The 18,375-nt window shown below is 46.6% G+C and overlaps 1 protein-coding gene across 1 annotated transcript in view; it reads right to left on the bottom strand.

The window, feature by feature from the left end:
* Window positions 1-18,375, bottom strand: part of irak1 (interleukin-1 receptor-associated kinase 1) — a 54,103-nt gene that overhangs the window by 13,523 nt on the left and 22,205 nt on the right. Inside the window, exons 6-8 of the mRNA XM_052481297.1 lie at window positions 14,200-14,264; window positions 7,920-8,048; window positions 7,002-7,109 (exon numbers count right to left, since the gene is read on the bottom strand). Coding sequence (XP_052337257.1) covers window positions 7,002-7,109; window positions 7,920-8,048; window positions 14,200-14,264 — 302 coding nt within the window. The remainder of the gene's footprint in view (window positions 1-7,001; window positions 7,110-7,919; window positions 8,049-14,199; window positions 14,265-18,375) is intronic.

Below are 18,375 nucleotides of genomic sequence, written 5' to 3'. Positions count from 1 at the left end.
AGCAGCCTACCTCTTGCCTGTTGACTCAGCCTGAATATAACAGAGCAGCCTACCTCTTGCCTGTTGACTCAGCCTGAATATAACAGAGCAGCCTACCTCTTGCCTGTTGACTCAGCCTGAATATAACAGAGCAGCCTACCTCTTGCCTGTTGACTCAGCCTGAATATAACAGAGCAGCCTACCTCTTGCCTGGTGACTCAGCCTGAATATAACAGAGCAGCCTACCTCTTGCCTGGTGACTCAGCCTGAATATAACAGAGCAGCCTACCTCTTGCCTGGTGACTCAGCCTGAATATAACAGAGCAGCCTACCTCTTGCCTGTTGACTCAGCCTGAATATAACAGAGCAGACCTGGTGACTCAGCCTACCTCTTGCCTGTTGACTCAGCCTGAATATAACAGAGCAGCCAACCTCTTGCCTGGTGACTCAGCCTACCTCTTGCCTGTTGACTCAGCCTGAATATAACAGAGCAGCCTGGTGACTCACCTACCTCTTGCCTGTTGACTCAGCCTGAATATAACAGAGCAGCCAACCTCTTGCCTGTTGACTCAGCCAACCTCTTGCCTGTTGAGCAGCCAACCTCTTGCCTGTTGACTCAGCCTGAATATAACAGAGCAGCCTACCTCTTGCCTGTTGACTCAGCCTGAATATAACAGAGCAGCCTACCTCTTGCCTGTTGACTCAGCCTGAATATAACAGAGCAGCCTACCTCTTGCCTGGTGACTCAGCCTGAATATAACAGAGCAGCCTACCTCTTGCCTGTTGACTCAGCCTGAATATAACAGAGCAGCCTACCTCTTGCCTGTTGACTCAGCCTGAATATAACAGAGCAGCCTACCTCTTGCCTGTTGACTCAGCCTGAATATAACAGAGCAGCCTACCTCTTGCCTGTTGACTCAGCCTGAATATAACAGAGCAGCCTACCTCTTGCCTGTTGACTCAGCCTGAATATAACAGAGCAGCCTACCTCTTGCCTGGTGACTCAGCCTGAATATAACAGAGCAGCCTACCTCTTGCCTGTTGACTCAGCCTGAATATAACAGAGCAGCCTACCTCTTGCCTGTTGACTCAGCCTGAATATAACAGAGCAGCCTACCTCTTGCCTGTTGACTCAGCCTGAATATAACAGAGCAGCCTACCTCTTGCCTGGTGACTCAGCCTGAATATAACAGAGCAGCCTACCTCTTGCCTGTTGACTCAGCCTGAATATAACAGAGCAGCCTACCTCTTGCCTGTTGACTCAGCCTGAATATAACAGAGCAGCCTACCTCTTGCCTGTTGACTCAGCCTGAATATAACAGAGCAGCCTACCTCTTGCCTGTTGACTCAGCCTGAATATAACAGAGCAGCCTACCTCTTGCCTGTTGACTCAGCCTGAATATAACAGAGCAGCCTACCTCTTGCCTGGTGACTCAGCCTGAATATAACAGAGCAGCCTACCTCTTGCCTGTTGACTCAGCCTGAATATAACAGAGCAGCCTACCTCTTGCCTGTTGACTCAGCCTGAATATAACAGAGCAGCCTACCTCTTGCCTGGTGACTCAGCCTGAATATAACAGAGCAGCCTACCTCTTGCCTGGTGACTCAGCCTGAATATAACAGAGCAGCCTACCTCTTGCCTGGTGACTCAGCCTGAATATAACAGAGCAGCCTACCTCTTGCCTGGTGACTCAGCCTGAATATAACAGAGCAGCCTACCTCTTGCCTGTTGACTCAGCCTGAATATAACAGAGCAGCCTACCTCTTGCCTGTTGACTCAGCCTGAATATAACAGAGCAGCCTACCTCTTGCCTGTTGACTCAGCCTGAATATAACAGAGCAGCCTACCTCTTGCCTGGTGACTCAGCCTGAATATAACAGAGCAGCCTACCTCTTGCCTGTTGACTCAGCCTGTATATAACAGAGCAGCCTACCTCTTGCCTGTTGACTCAGCCTGAATATAACAGAGCAGCCTACCTCTTACCTGTTGACTCAGCCTGAATATAACAGAGCAGCCTACCTCTTGCCAGGTGACTCAGCCTGAATATAACAGAGCAGCCTACCTCTTGCCTGGTGACTCAGCCTGAATATAACAGAGCAGCCTACCTCTTGCCTGTTGACTCAGCCTGAATATAACAGAGCAGCCAACCTCTTGCCTGGTGACTCAGCCTACCTCTTGCCTGTTGACTCAGCCTGAATATAACAGAGCAGCCAACCTCTTGCCTGTTGACTCAGCCAACCTCTTGCCTGTTGACTCAGCCTGAATATAACAGAGCAGCCTACCTCTTGCCTGTTGACTCAGCCTGAATATAACAGAGCAGCCTACCTCTTGCCTGTTGACTCAGCCTGAATATAACAGAGCAGCCTACCTCTTGCCTGGTGACTCAGCCTGAATATAACAGAGCAGCCTACCTCTTGCCTGTTGACTCAGCCTGTATATAACAGAGCAGCCTACCTCTTGCCTGTTGACTCAGCCTGAATATAACAGAGCAGCCTACCTCTTACCTGTTGACTCAGCCTGAATATAACAGAGCAGCCTACCTCTTGCCTGGTGACTCAGCCTGAATATAACAGAGCAGCCTACCTCTTGCCTGGTGACTCAGCCTGAATATAACAGAGCAGCCTACCTCTTGCCTGTTGACTCAGCCTGAATATAACAGAGCAGCCTACCTCTTGCCTGTTGACTCAGCCTGAATATAACAGAGCAGCCTACCTCTTGCATGGTGACTCAGCCTACCTCTTGCCTGTTGACTCAGCCTGAATATAACAGAGCAGCCTACCTCTTGCCTGGTGACTCAGCCTGAATATAACAGAGCAGCCTACCTCTTGCCTGGTGACTCAGCCGGAATATAACAGAGCAGCCAACCTATTGCCTGTTGACTCAGCCTGAATATAACAGAGCAGTCTACCTCTTGCCTGTTGACTCAGCCTGAATATAACAGAGCAGCCTACCTCTTGCATGGTGACTCAGCCTACCTCTTGCCTGTTGACTCAGCCTGAATATAACAGAGCAGCCTACCTCTTGCCTGTAGCGCAGTAAGAGTCGAGTGGAGACGAACGGGTTCGGTTCAGTCGGTCTTCCTGATGAGCCTTAGCCAGTTAGCTAGTTTGTAGATGTGGCTACACACTTCAGTGACAATTAGAAACTTGTCTGCCGAAGACTTGGGATTGTGTTCAGAATCATTTTGTTTCAATCTGAGTTATTGTTATTTAAAAAAAATGTTTTACGAAAATGTAACGTTAATGTAAAATGTAACGTAACTCCCCTCTCCTTACTGGCCTGATATTAACTACACTATCTAGCTACTTCCCTCTCCTTACTGGCCTGATATTAACTACACTATCTAGCTACTCCCCTCTCCTTACTGGCCTGATATTAACTACACTATCTAGCTACTCCCCTCTCCTTACTGGCCTGATATTAACTACACTATCTAGCTACTCCCTCTCCTTACTGGCCTGATATTAACTACACTATCTAGCTACTTCCCTCTCCTTACTGACCTGATATTGACTACACTATCTAGCTACTTCCCTCTCCTTACTGGCCTGATATTAACTACACTATCTAGCTACTTCCCTCTCCTTACTGGCCTGATATTAACTACACTATCTAGCTACTTCCCTCTCCTTGCTGGCCTGATATTAACTACACTATCTAGCTACTTCCCTCTCCTTACTGGCCTGATATTGACTACACTATCTAGCTACTTCCCTCTCCTTACTGGCCTGATATTGACTACACCATCTAGCTACTCCCCTCTCCTTACTGGCCTGATATTAACTACACTATCCAACTACACTACTCCCCCCTCCTTACTGGCCTGATATTAACTACACTATCCAGCTACTCCACTCTCCTTACTGGCCTGATATTAACTACACTATCTAGCTACTTTCCTCTCCTTACTGGCCTGATATTGACTACACTATCTAGCTACTTCCCTCTCCTTACTGGCCTGATATTGACTACACTATCTAGCTACTTCCCTCTCCTTACTGGCCTGATATTAACTACACTATCCAGCTACTCCCCTCTCCTTACTGGCCTGATATTAACTACACTATCTATCTACTCCCCTCTCCTTACTGGCCTGATATTAACTACACTATCTAGCTACAGTACCTCCCTCTCCTTACTGGCCTGATATTGACTACACTATCTAGCTATAGTACTCCCCTCTCCTTGATGGCCTGATATTGACTAAACTATCTAGCTATTTCCCTCTCCTTGCTGGCCTGATATTAACTACACTATCCAGCTACTCCCCTCTCCTTACTGGCCTGATATTAACTACACTATTTAGCTACAGTACTCCCCCCTTTCCTTACTGGCCTGATATTAACTATACTATCTAGCTACAGTACCTCCCTCTCCTTACTGGCCTGATATTAACTACACTATCTAGCTACAGTACTCCCCTCTCCTTGCTGGCCTGATATTGACTACACTATCTAGCTACATTACCTCCCTCTCCTTACTGGCCTGATATTAACTACACTATCTAGCTACAGTACTCCCCTCTCCTTACTGGCCTGATATTAACTACACTATCTAGCTACTTCCCTCTCCTTGCTGGCCTGATATTAACTACACTATCCAGCTACTCCCCTCTCCTTACTGGCCTGATATTGACTACACTATCTAGCTACTCCCCTCTCCTTACTGGCCTGATATTAACTACACTATCTAGCTACTCCCCTCTCCTTACTGGCCTGATATTAACTACACTATTTAGCTACAGTACTCCCCTCTCCTTACTGGCCTGATATTAACTACACTATCTAGCTACTCCCCTCTCCTTGCTGGCCTGATATTGACTACACTATCTAGCTATTTCCCTCTCCTTGCTGGCCTGATATTAACTACACTATCCAGCTACTCCCCTCTCCTTACTGGCCTGATATTAACTACACTATCTAGCTACAGTACCTCCCTCTCCTTACTGGCCTGATATTGACTACACTATCTAGCTACAGTACTCCCCTCTCCTTGCTGGCCTGATATTGACTACACTATCTAGCTACTCCCCTCTCCTTACTGGCCTGATATTGACTACACTATCTAGCTAAACCCCTCTCCTTACTGGCCTGATATTAACTACACTATCTAGCTACAGTACTCCCCTCTCTCCTTACTGGCCTGATATTGACTACACTATCTAGCTACTCCCCTCTCCTTACTGGCCTGATATTGACTACACTATCTAGCTAAACCCCTCTCCTTACTGGCCTGATATTAACTACACTATCTAGCTACAGTACTCCCCTCTCTCCTTACTGGCCTGATATTGACTACACTATCTAGCTACTCCCCTCTCCTTACTGGCCTGATATTGACTACACCATTTAGCTACTCCCCTCTCCTTACTGGCCTGATATTAACTACACTACTCCCCTCTTCTTACTGGCCTGACATTGACTACACAATCCAACTACTTCCCTCTCCTTACTGGCCTGACATTGACTACACAATCCAACTACTTCCCTCACTGGTCTGATATTGACTACACTATCTAGCTACTTCCCTCTCCTTACTATGGCAAGCGGGAGCGAAGGACACTTTGCCCCATGTTGTTGTGGCCAGCTAGCAGTGTAAACTCTCCCGATTGAGCAGTAGACTATCACGGTGAAATCCAGATGGTTACTAAATACCAATATTACAAGTTATTTCTCGTGGAGGAAGTTATCCTACTCGAAATAAAATCAAGTGGGATTGAAAAAAAAACTGGCCACGTTAGCTAACTAGCTAGCTGGGAAGGGCTCATCAGGATGACTGACTGAACTAGCTAGCTGGGAAGGGCTCATCAGGACGGTTGACTAAACTAGCTAGCTGGGAAGGGCTCATCAGGACGGCTGACTGAACTAGCTAGCTGGGAAGGGCTCATCAGGACGGCTGACTGAACTAGCTAGCTGGGAAGGGCTCATCAGGACGGTTGACTAAACTAGCTAGCTGGGAAGGGCTCATCAGGACAGCTGACTGAACTAGCTAGCTGGGAAGGGCTCATCAGGACGGTTGACTAAACTAGCTAGCTGGGAAGGGCTCATCAGGATCTGACTGAACTAGCTAGCTGGGAAGGGCTCATCAGGACGGCTGACTGAACTAGCTAGCTGGGAAGGGCTCATCAGGACGGTTGACTAAACTAGCTAGCTGGGAAGGGCTCATCTGACTGAACTAGCTAGCTGGGAAGGGCTCATCAGGACGGTTGACTAAACTAGCTAGCTGGGAAGGGAAGGGCTCAGCTCAGGGGACGGCTGACTAAACTAGCTAGCTGGGAAGGGCTCATCAGGACGGTTGACTAAACTAGCTAGCTGGGAAGGGCTCAGCAGGACGGCTGACTGAACTAGCTAGCTGGGAAGGGCTCATCAGGACGGTTGACTAAACTAGCTAGCTGGGAAGGGCTCATCAGGACGGTTGACTAAACTAGCTAGCTGGGAAGGGCTCATCAGGACGGTTGATTAAACTAGCTAGCTGGGAAGGGCTCATCAGGACGGCTGACTAAACTAGCTAGCTGGGAAGGGCTCATCAGGACAGCTGACTAAACTAGCTAGCTGGGAAGGGCTCATCAGGATGACTGACTGAACTAGCTAGCTGGGAAGGGCTCATCAGGATGGCTGACTGAACTAGCTAGCTGGGAAGGGCTCATCAGGACGGCTGAACCCAATCCATTCGTCTCCACAACTCTCAGCTGCTCGACATATGTCATCAGTTTGGGCACCAGTTTGGGCACCTCTCCCTCCTAGAAGAAGTTTGTGTGACTTCAAAATGGAGGGGCGTTGTACCAAAATGCATCAGTGATTGGATCGTCTTTTACAAATCGAACCAATCAGAATATCAAAGTTGACAACACAGAGTAGGCGGTCTCTGGCCCAACCCATCTGTGTCTGGGAACAATCAGAACGGTCAGAATGTGTTCATATTCTAGAAATCATCTGGGGAGGAAGGCAAATCCAGATGAACGATGGAAAAAGAAAAGGTCAGTTTGCTGAGCGATGTGGATGGGTAGCCAGGTAAAGCCTACCTCTTGATGTCTCCATGTATGAGCTGCGGAGAGGAGGAGTGGAGGAACTGAATGGCTCTGGCTGTGCCCAGCAACACACTGACACGCTGTGGCCAGAAGAGGGCAGCACTGGCCTGTGGGAGAGGCACACACACACACAGTCAACACACACCAACAACATATATATTCCAGGTTCAATCCTTGTGTCATGTCCTCCTTTCTCATAGTTTAATAAGCTGTCTCAATAGCAGTCCCCGTTCTTCACAATAGCAGTCCCCGTCCGTCTCGATAGCAGTCCCCGTCCTTCTCGATAGCAGTCCCCGTCTGTCTCAATAGCAGTCCCCATTCTTCACAATAGCAGTCCCCATTCTTCACAATAGCAGTCCCCGTCTGTCTCAATAGCAGTCCCTGTCTGTCTCAATAGCAGTCCCCGTCTCTCAATAGCAGTCCCCGTCTCTCAATAGCAGTCCCCGTCTCTCAATAGCAGTCCCCGTCCGTCTCAATAGCAGTCCCCGTCCGTCTCAATAGCAGTCCCCGTCCGTCTCAATAGCAGTCCCCGTCCGTCTCAATAGCAGTCCCCGTCCGTCTCAATAGCAGTCCCCGTCCGTCTCAATAGCAGTCCCCGTCCGTCTCAATAGCAGTCCCGTCCGTCTCAATAGCAGTCCCCGTCTGTCTCAATAGCAGTCCCCGTCTGTCTCAATAGCAGTCCCCGTCTGTCTCAATAGCAGTCCCCGTCTGTCTCAATAGCAGTCCCCGTCTGTCTCAATAGCAGTCCCCGTCTGTCTCAATAGCAGTCCCCGTTCTTCACAATAGCAGTCCCCAGTTCTTCAATAGCAGTCTTTAGTTTCAAAGAGTCCCCGTGAAGTCTCACCTGGTTGTGCATAGCAGTCCCGTCCGTCTCAATAGCAGTCCCCGTGTCTCAATAGCAATCTGAATAGCAGTCCCTCCGTCTGTAGCAGTCCTGTTCTTCCAGAGAACCGTCTCAATAGCATGAAGACATAGAGCAGACAGTAGGTTCCTTGTCCAACACAGTAGCCCACAAAGTCTACAATATTGGGATGTCTGTATCTGGGAGGGGAAAGGCAGAGTTCTTTTGTTTGTTGCTAAACCTACAACATCCCCGATTCTTCTGCATCTTACAATGAAGAAGTCCCCATCTATCAGATGTACGTTTTTTTCAGGGGATAAATAGCAGATACCAGCACTTTATTCTCAATAGCAGTCCCCGTCCGTCTATAGGCAGAGTAAAGTCCCGTCCGTCTCAATAGAGGTCCGAAGACAGTCCCGTCCGTCTCATAGCAGACCAGTCAGAAGACAAAGATCCGTCCACAGCAGACCAGCAGAAGACAAACTAACCACAGCAGACCAGCAGAAGACAGTCCCCTAACCACAGCAGGACCAGCAGAAGACAAACTAACCACAGCAGGACCAGCAGAAGACAAACTAACCACAGTCCGGACCAGCAGAAGCAGTGACTAACCACAGCAGACCAGCAGAAGAGTCCCAGACCGTCCAGCAGTCCCCGGACCAGCAGAAGTCCAAACCGTCCACAGCAGACCAGCAGAAGACAAACGTCCGTCTCACAGCAGGACCAGCAGTCTCAAGAGCAGTCCCCGACTGTCTCAATAGCAGTCCCCAGTCAGTTCAGTTTTAAAGATAGAAGAATAAAATACTAACCACAGCTGGACCAGCAGAAGAGGGCATGAAGACATAGACAGCAGACCAGCAAAGAGTAGCCCACAAACCACAGCAGACCAGCAGAAGCAGAGTTGTTTTGTTTGTTGCTAACCACAGCAGACCAGCAGAAGACAAAACTAACACATCAGAGACCAGGATAAAGTACAGATGGAGCAACTTTATTCAGCAGACCAGCAGAAGAAACAGAGCATATAGGCAGAGTAAAGATGACCTGCTTGGCAGAAGACAAACTAACCACAGCAGACCAGCAGAAGACAAACTAACCACAGCAGACCAGCAGAAGACAAACTAACCACATCAGACCAGCAGAAGACAAACTAACCACAGCAGACCAGCAGAAGACAAACTAACCACAGCAGACCAGCAGAAGACAAACTAACCACAGCGGACCAGCAGAAGAGAGACTAACCACAGCGGACCAGCAGAAGACAAACTAACCACAGCGGACCAGCAGAAGACAAACTAACCACAGCGGACCAGCAGAAGACAAACTAACCACAGCAGACCAGCAGAAGAGAAACTAACCACAGCAGACCAGCAGAAGACAGACTAACCACAGCGGACCAGCAGAAGAGAGACTAACCACAGCGGACCAGCAGAAGACAAACTAACCACAGCGGACCAGCAGAAGACAAACTAACCACAGCGGACCAGCAGAAGACAAACTAACCACAGCGGACCAGCAGAAGACAAACTAACCACAGAGGACCAGCAGAAGACAAACTAACCACATCAGACCAGCAGAAGACAAACTAACCACAGCGGACCAGCAGAAGACAAACTAACCACAGCGGACCAGCAGAAGACAAACTAACCACATCAGACCAGCAGAAGACAAACTAACCACAGCAGACCAGCAGAAGACAAACTAACCACATCAGACCAGCAGAAGACAAACTAACCACAGCGGACCAGCAGAAGACAAACTAACCACAGCAGACCAGCAGAAGACAAACTAACCACAGCAGACCAGCAGAAGACAAACTAACCACAGCGGACCAGCAGAAGAGAGACTAACCACAGCGGACCAGCAGAAGCCAAACTAACCACAGCAGACCAGCAGAAGACAAACTAACCACAGAGGACCAGCAGAAGAGAAACTAACCACAGAGGACCAGCAGAAGAGAGACTAACCACAGCGGACCAGCAGAAGAGAGACTAACCACAGCGGACCAGCAGAAGAGAGACTAACCACAGCGGACCAGCAGAAGAGAGACTAACCACAGCGGACCAGCAGAAGAGAGACTAACCACAGAGGACCAGCAGAAGCCTGAAGAGGACAGTATAAAGGGAACTTCTGATTCTCCTGCTCCACCTGGGCTTTTCTTGGTCAGGCTTCTGTATGATGGTACGGTGTACAGTCTGATGTACGTGGAATAGGGGAGACTAGGGGCTGACCCCATTTAGTCCACTGGTCAATTGTTTTAGTCGAGCAGTTGCAACAACAACAAAACTGTATTGATTCAAGCCTGTGTGAGTGGACTAATCCATTGTGGAGGCCTGTTAGAGTGGATTAATCCATTGTAGAGGCCTGTTAGAGTGGATTAATCCATTGTAGAGGCCTGTTAGAGTGGACTAATCCATTGTAGAGGCCTGTCTGAGTGGACTAATCCATTGTAGAGGCCTGTTAGAGTGGATTAATCCATTGTGGAGGCCTGTCTGAGTGGACTAATCCATTGTGGAGGCCTGTCTGAGTGGACTAATCCATTGTAGAGGCCTGTTAGAGTGGATTAATCCATTGTAGAGGCCTGTCTGAGTGGACTAATCCATTGTAGAGGCCTGTGTGAGTGGACTAATCCATTGTAGAGGCCTGTTAGAGTGGATTAATCCATTGTGGAGGCCTGTCTGAGTGGACTAATCCATTGTAGAGGCCTGTCTGAGTGGACTAATCCATTGTAGAGGCCTGTTAGAGTGGATTAATCCATTGTAGAGGCCTGTCTGAGTGGACTAATCCATTGTAGAGGCCTGTTAGAGTGGATTAATCCATTGTGGAGGCCTGTCTGAGTGGACTAATCCATTGTAGAGGCCTGTCTGAGTGGATTAATCCATTGTAGAGGCCTGTTAGAGTGGATTAATCCATTGTAGAGGCCTGTTAGAGTGGATTAATCCATTGTAGAGGCCTGTCTGAGTGGACTAATCCATTGTAGAGGCCTGTCTGAGTGGATTAATCCATTGTGGAGGCCTGTCTGAGTGGACTAATCCATTGTAGAGGCCTGTTAGAGTGGACTAATCCATTGTGGAGGCCTGTCTGAGTGGACTAATCCATTGTGGAGGCCTGTCTGAGTGGACTAATCCATTGTAGAGGCCTGTCTGAGTGGATTAATCCATTGTAGAGGCCTGTGAGTGGACTAATCCATTGTGGAGGCCTGTGAGTGGACTAATCCATTGTGGAGGCCTGTGAGTGGACTAATCCATTGTGGAGGCCTGTGAGTGGACTAATCCATTGTGGAGGCCTGTGAGTGGACTAATCCATTGTGGAGGCCGCGGGGATGATACACTAGTATCACATTTACTGTTAATTACCATAATTTCTAATCTACACTGTTTGTTTGGTTACCGTAATTTCTGTTAATGCATTTAATATATAATTATTACCAGGGATGCACAATATACATCGGTGAACATATCGGAATCGGACGATATTAGCTAAAAATGCCAACATGTTTAGTTTAACACCAATGGTAAAAACCCAATGTCAAAGCTACCGTGCATACCTATATAATAGGTACATGACGTAACGACACCCACAATGTCTACTGTGTGGATCGAGCAGTCACCAAGTCAAGCAGTCACCAAGTCAAGCAGTCAACAAGTCAAGCAGTCACCAAGTCAAGCAGTCAACAAGTCAAGCAGTCACCAAGTCAAGCAGTCAACAAGTCAAGCAGTCAACAAGTCAAGCAGTCACCAAGTCAAGCAGTCAACAAGTCAAGCAGTCAACAAGTCAAGCAGTCAACAAGTCAACAAGTCAACAAGTCAACAAGTCACCAAGTCAAGCAGTCAACAAGTCAACAAGTCAAGCAGTCAACAAGTCAACCAGTCAACAAGTCAACAAGTCAAGCAGTCAACAAGTCAAGCAGTCAACAAGTCAACAAGTCAAGCAGTCAACAAGTCACCAAGTCAAGCAGTCAACAAGTCACCAAGTCAAGCAGTCAACAAGTCACCAAGTCAAGCAGTCAACAAGTCAAGCAGTCAACAAGTCAAGCAGTCAACAAGTCAAGCAGTCAACAAGTCAACAAGTCAAGCAGTCAAGCAGTCAACAAGTCAAGCAGTCAACAAGTCAAGCAGTCACCAAGTCAAGCAGTCAACAAGTCAACAAGTCAAGCAGTCAACAAGTCAACAAGTCAAGCAGTCAACAAGTCAAGCAGTCAACAAGTCAACAAGTCAAGCAGTCAACAAGTCAACAAGTCAAGCAGTCAACAAGTCAAGCAGTCAACAAGTCAACAAGTCAAGCAGTCAACAAGTCAACAAGTCAACAAGTCAACAAGTCAAGCAGTCAACAAGTCAAGCAGTCAACAAGTCAACAAGTCAACAAGTCAACAAGTCAACAAGTCAAGCAGTCAACAAGTCAAGCAGTCAACAAGTCAAGCAGTCAATAAGTCACCAAGTCAAGCAGTCAACAAGTCAAGCAGTCAACAAGTCAAGCAGTCACCAAGTCAACAAGTCAAGCAGTCAACAAGTCAAGCAGTCATTTGAAAGTAATTTCAGCGAGACAAAACAATGGCAAAATCCATTAAAGCCGACAATCAACTTGCTCTCTGACGTGGGAGTGGTTGGCTTTCGCCGACAGGTCGAACACCGCTACACACGACCAAGTACGCTATTTTTCAGATGTTGCCCTACCGGGGTATTTGCAAAATCTTTACAGCTACCTCCCTTTCGATAACCACTTAGCGTGAAAGGGGAGAAGGTCTGATCCGGTGGAAACGTCATAAAATAAGCCTACCTCAAATCAAATCAAATTTATTTACAAAGCCCTTCGTACATCAGCTGATATCTCAAAGTGCTGTACAGAAACCCAGCCTAAAACCCCAAACAGCAAGCAATGCAGGTGTAGAAGCACGGTGGCTAGGAAAAACTCCCTAGAAAGGCCAAAACCTAGGAAGAAACCTAGAGAGGAACCAGGCTATGAGGGGTGGCCAGTCCTCTTCTGGCTGTGCCGGGTGGATTACCTGATTACTTCTTATGCCTTGAGCAAATACAGCTGTGTATGTCTGGAGCTTAATGGCGCAGAAAACTGAGGGTCCAGAATATTTTATAGAATGTTCAAGTTTGTTAGCGCTTAGGCTGGATCAAGTTGATAGAAGGTTTCAAAAGTTCCTTGCAGACAGGCCATGGTTAGCCAATGTGATTTATTTTTAAAATCACAGATAAATGTTTACCTGCAGGTTGCAATGTTTATTGGTTGGTTTTATGTAGGCTGTTTGCATGTACAGTACCAGTCAAAAGTTGACACGCCTACTCATTCAAGGGTTTTTCTTTATTTTTAATATATATAACAAACAAACATTATTTTTTTTAAACTTATTTCTACATCAAAACTATAAAATAACACATACTAGTAACCAACAGTGTTCAACAAATCCAAATATATTTTATACTTGAGATTGTTCCAAGTAACCACCTTTTGCCTTGATGACAGCTTTGCACACTCTAGGCATAAAAAAAAATAGTAAAAATCAAGAAGAACGTTGGAATGAGTAGGTGTCAAAACCTTTGACTGGTACTGTAGTTGGCAATTTTAGATTTGTATAATTTTAATTTAGATATAATTTGTGTTTACCACATGACAATGACTTGAGATACGAAGACTTTATTCTAAAATAAATGAAATTCTTCCACGAAAATGTGCATATGAAAATTATAACTGATCGGTAGAATTGGCAAGATAAATTAGGGACTCCAAATGGAAAAAGGTGGTCGACCCCTGGCGTATCCTATTACCGGCAACTTCGGGAAAGTAATGGCAGAATCTACAAAGGCCAGCAGCAACGGGATGTGGGGGTTCGGGAACAGGATCTTGATCTCTAGCTCCCTCTTGAGTCTTTTTGTGTCTTAATTATTTCATCACAGTTAAAGCTTAAAGCATAAAACAAGCTCAGTAGCCTACATATAGTTGATTTGATTAAAACACATAGGGTCTGTCTATATATAGAAAAATATATGTTTTTAAACATTTTGACCAGTCAATTGGTTGTTGTTGATTCTTCACAAAAAATACAGTTTTATATCTTTATGTTTGAAGCCTGAAATGTGGCAAAAGGTCGCAAAGTTCAAGGGGGCCGAATACTTCCGTAAGGCACTGTATATGGAAAAATACACGTTTTTCAAACATTTTGACCAGTCAATTGGTCGAAAGAACACGACTCTTAATTGACAAAGATTTTTTTTTAAGGGGGGCAGCTCTATTTTCTACACGGATAACTTCTTAGAAAAGAGAGAAAGACAACCAAGAGGAATGGAACGAGGTTGAAGTGAGATGCCAGAGATAAAAGTAGGAGTGGTTCTAAGACTGTCAGCTTACTGTGATAGCTTCTCCACCTCGGTCTTGAAGCTCTCCTTCACTACGCTCCAGTCTAGTGGAGAGTTCTACAAAGGGAATACAAGATCCAATATAAACATAAAGCATTTTACTGACTTTCTTTTAATATATATATATATATATATTCATTCAAATGACATTTACTGACCAGTTGAAACAGAAATAATAACAAAGCCATCAGCAGTTGACATTTATACCAAGCAGTGTCTGAGAAAGGCCCGGAATATTCCAAGAAGACTAAAGCCACCCCAGCCATGGACTATTCTCTCTATCACAGTCTTCCTGTATCGGAGTATCAGGTCCCGGAACAACAGGCTCCAAGACAGCTTCTATCTCCAAGCCGTAAGACCGGTGAACAGCTAACTGACGGTGGCTCACCCTCATCTACGGACGACCTGCACTGACGATTTACACACTCTCAGGTCTCTATTCACACTCACAAGCACAATGTTACTCTCGCATGCGCACCCACGGCGCTGTTATTATTTATCCTGCTGACCAGTCACTTTTACCCCTGCCTAAATATACTATACAGTGCCGTGGGAAAGTTCAGACGCCTTCCCCCCTTTTTCCACATTTTGTTACATTACAGCCTTATTTTAAAATGGATTCAAAATATATATGTTTTCCTCAATCTACACACAATACCCCATACTGACAAAGCAAAAATAGGTTAAGACATTTTTGCTAATTTATTACAAATAAAAAAAACATGCCTTATTTACATAATTATTCAGGCCTTTTGCTTTGAGACTCGATATTGAGCTCAGGTGCATCCTGTTTCCATTGATCATCCTTGAGATGTTTCTACAATTTGATTGGAGTCCCAACTGTGGTCAATTCTATTGATTGGACATGATTTGGAAAGGCACACCCTGTCTATATAAAGGTCCCACAGTTGACAGTGCATGTCAGAGTAAAAACCAAGACATGAGGTTGAAGGAATTGTCGGTAGAGCTCCGGGACAGGATTGTGTCGAGGCACAGATCTGGGGAACCTTCCAGAAAGACAACCATCTCTGCAGCTCTTCACCAATCAGGCCTTTATTGTAGAGTGGCCAGACAGAAGCCATTCCTCAGGAAATGGCACATGACAGCCCGCTTAGGGTTTGCCAAAAGGCACCTAAAGGACTCTAAGACACATCTGGAAGAAACCTGGCACCATCCCTATGGTGGTGGCAGCATCATGCTTTGGGGGTGTTTTTCAGTGGCAGGGCCTGGGAGACTAGTCAGGATCGATGGAAAGATGAACGGAGAAAAGTACAAAGTTCCTTGATGAAAACCTGCTCCAGAGCACTCGATCTCAAGACTGGGACAAAGGTTCACCTTTCAACAGGACAACGACCTTAAGCACACAGCCAAGACAACGCAGGAGTGGCTTTGGGACAAGTGTCTGGAACGTCCTTGAGTGGCCCAGCCAGAACCCGGACTTGAATCCGATCGAACATCTCTGGAGACCTGAAAATAGCTGTGCAGCAACGCTCCCCATCCAACCTGACAGAGCTTGAGAGGATCTGCAGAGAAGAATGGGAGAAACTCCCCAAATACAGGTGTGCCAAGCTTGTAGCGTCATACCCAAGAAGACTCGAGGCTGTAATCGCTCCCAAAGATGCTTCAACAAAGTACTGAGTAAAGTGTTTGAATACTTATGTAAATATGATTTATTTGAATATGCAAAAATATAAAAACCCGTTTTTGCTTGTCATTATGGGGTATTGTGATGTCATTATGGGGTATTGTGATGTCATTATGGGGTATTGTGTGTCGATTGAGGAGGGGGGGGGGCTACTGAATCCATTTTAGAATAAGGCTGTAACAAAATGTGGAAAAAGTCAAGGGGTCTGAACACTTTCCGAAGGCACCGTATAGGATTCAGTTCTTAGTACAATCAATTTGACCAGCTATGAAACAAAACGTCAGAAATATTTTGTAAACAGCTACTGTAGCATTTATTTTACTATAAATGTGATCATACTTGACCATTTTTATTCACAAATGAGAGTTAAATGCTCACACTGTGGAGCCCTGATTTACAAATTTTCCATATGCACAAAAAGACAATTTTGAGCACAAATTAGTTTACATCCCTGTTAGTGAGCATTTCTCCTTTGCCAAGATTACCCATCCACCTGACAGGTGTGGCATATCAGGAAGCTGATTAGAGTATGCTCATTACACAGGTTCACCTTGTGCTGGGGAGACCAAGGACAATAAAATGGGCAGTTGTCACAACACATTGCCACAGATGTCTCGAGTTGAGGGAGCGTGCAATTGACATGCTGACTGCAGGAATGTCCACCAGAGCTGTTGCCATGGAATTTAATGTTAATTTCTCTACCATAAGCCGCCTCCAACGTTGTTTTAGAGTTTGGTAGGATGTCCAACCAGCCTCACAACCGCAGACCACATGTATGGCGCAGTGTGGGCGAGTGGTTTTCTGACGTCAACGTGCACAGAGTTCCCCATGGTGGCGGTGGGGTTATGGTATGGGCAGGCATAAGCTACGGACAACTAACACAATTGCATTTTATTGATACCGTGACGAGATCCTAAGGTCCGTTGTCGTGCCATTCATCCGCCGCCATCACCTCATGTTTCAGCATGATAATGCACGGCCACAAGGATCTGTACCCAATTCCTGGAGGCTGAGAATTTCCCAGTTCTTCCATGGCCTGCATAATCACCAGACATGTCACCCATTGAGCCTGTTTGGGATGCTCTGGATCGACAACATTCCACAGGCCACAATCAACAGCCTGATCAACTCTATGCAAAGGAGATGTGTCACGCAGCATGAGGCAAATGGTGGTCACATCAGATACTACCTGGTTTTCTGATCCACACCCCTATTTTTTTATCTGTATTCCTAGTCATGTGACTTCCATAGATTAGGGCCTAATTAATATTTAAATTGACTGATTTCCGTTAATGAACTAACTTTGAAATTAATTAACTAACTCAAATCTTTGAAATTATTTCATGTTGCGTTTATATTTTTGTTCCGTGTAGTGGACTGTTCTGAGTCATAAGTGTATTGAGTGTGGCCAATGGGAGAGGAGTGTGGCCAATGGGAGAGGAGTGTGGCCAATGGGAGAGGAGTGTGTCCAATGGGAGTCCAATGGGGAGGAGTGTGGCCAATGGGAGAGGAGTGTGGCCAATGGGAGAGGAGTGTGGCCAATGGCCAATGGGAGAGGAGTGTGGCCAATGGGAGAGGAGTGTGGCCAATGGGAGAGGAGTGTGGCCAATGGGAGAGGAGTGTGGCCAATGGGAGAGGAGTGTGGCCAATGGGAGAGGAGTGTGGCCAATGGGAGAGGAGTGTGGCCAATGGGAGAGGAGTGTGGCCAATGGGAGAGGAGTGTGGCCAATGGGAGAGGAGTGTGGCCAATGGGAGAGGAGTGTGGCCAATGGGAGAGGAGTGTGGCCAATGGGAGAGGAGTGTGGCCAATGGGAGAGGAGTGTGGCCAATGGGAGAGGAGTGTGGCCAATGGGAGAGGAGTGTGGCCAATGGGGGGAGATGGGGAGTGTGGCCAATGGGAGAGGAGTGTAGCCAATGGGAGAGGAGTGTGGCCAATGGGAGAGGAGTGTGGCCAATGGGAGAGGAGTGTGACCAATGGGAGAGGAGTGTGGCCATACACATCAACAAATGTATGGGAAAAGTACAGTAAATGTAAACTCGCCAGGTTTATTAGGCTCCTACAGACCGTGAGGCACGAGAGTGGCCAATGGGAGTGGTTTGAAATATAAAGCATTGAGGCACTCAGTTCCTGTTCGATTGAATGTTAGATAGATGGGAAGAGACCTAAGAGACTTTGAGCACCGTGCTCAATGGGAGAGGCCGATCCAATATCTTTTAAAAAAACGTCCGCCCTCCCGGGCAATTTTCACACACAACAGTGTCAGGATTTACCCAGAACGGCCAAGGGGACAAACAAAAAACATCCAATCAGCTGCAAGTCCTGTGGGTCGAAAACAGCTCATTGATGAGAGGTCGAAGGTGAATGGCAAGAATCGTGCAAGATAAACATGCGGACCGGACCGCAAACAGACAAATAACGGCGCAGTACAACAGTGTTGTGCAGAACGGCGTCTCAGAACGCACAACTCGTCTGTCCTGGTCACAGATGGGCTATAGCAGCTGTAGACGTCCACACCGGGTTCC

This window comes from Oncorhynchus keta, chromosome 27 (assembly GCF_023373465.1).
Source record: "Oncorhynchus keta strain PuntledgeMale-10-30-2019 chromosome 27, Oket_V2, whole genome shotgun sequence".
Taxonomy (NCBI): Eukaryota; Metazoa; Chordata; class Actinopteri; order Salmoniformes; family Salmonidae; genus Oncorhynchus; species Oncorhynchus keta.
This window is presented reverse-complemented; position numbering and strand designations above follow the sequence as displayed.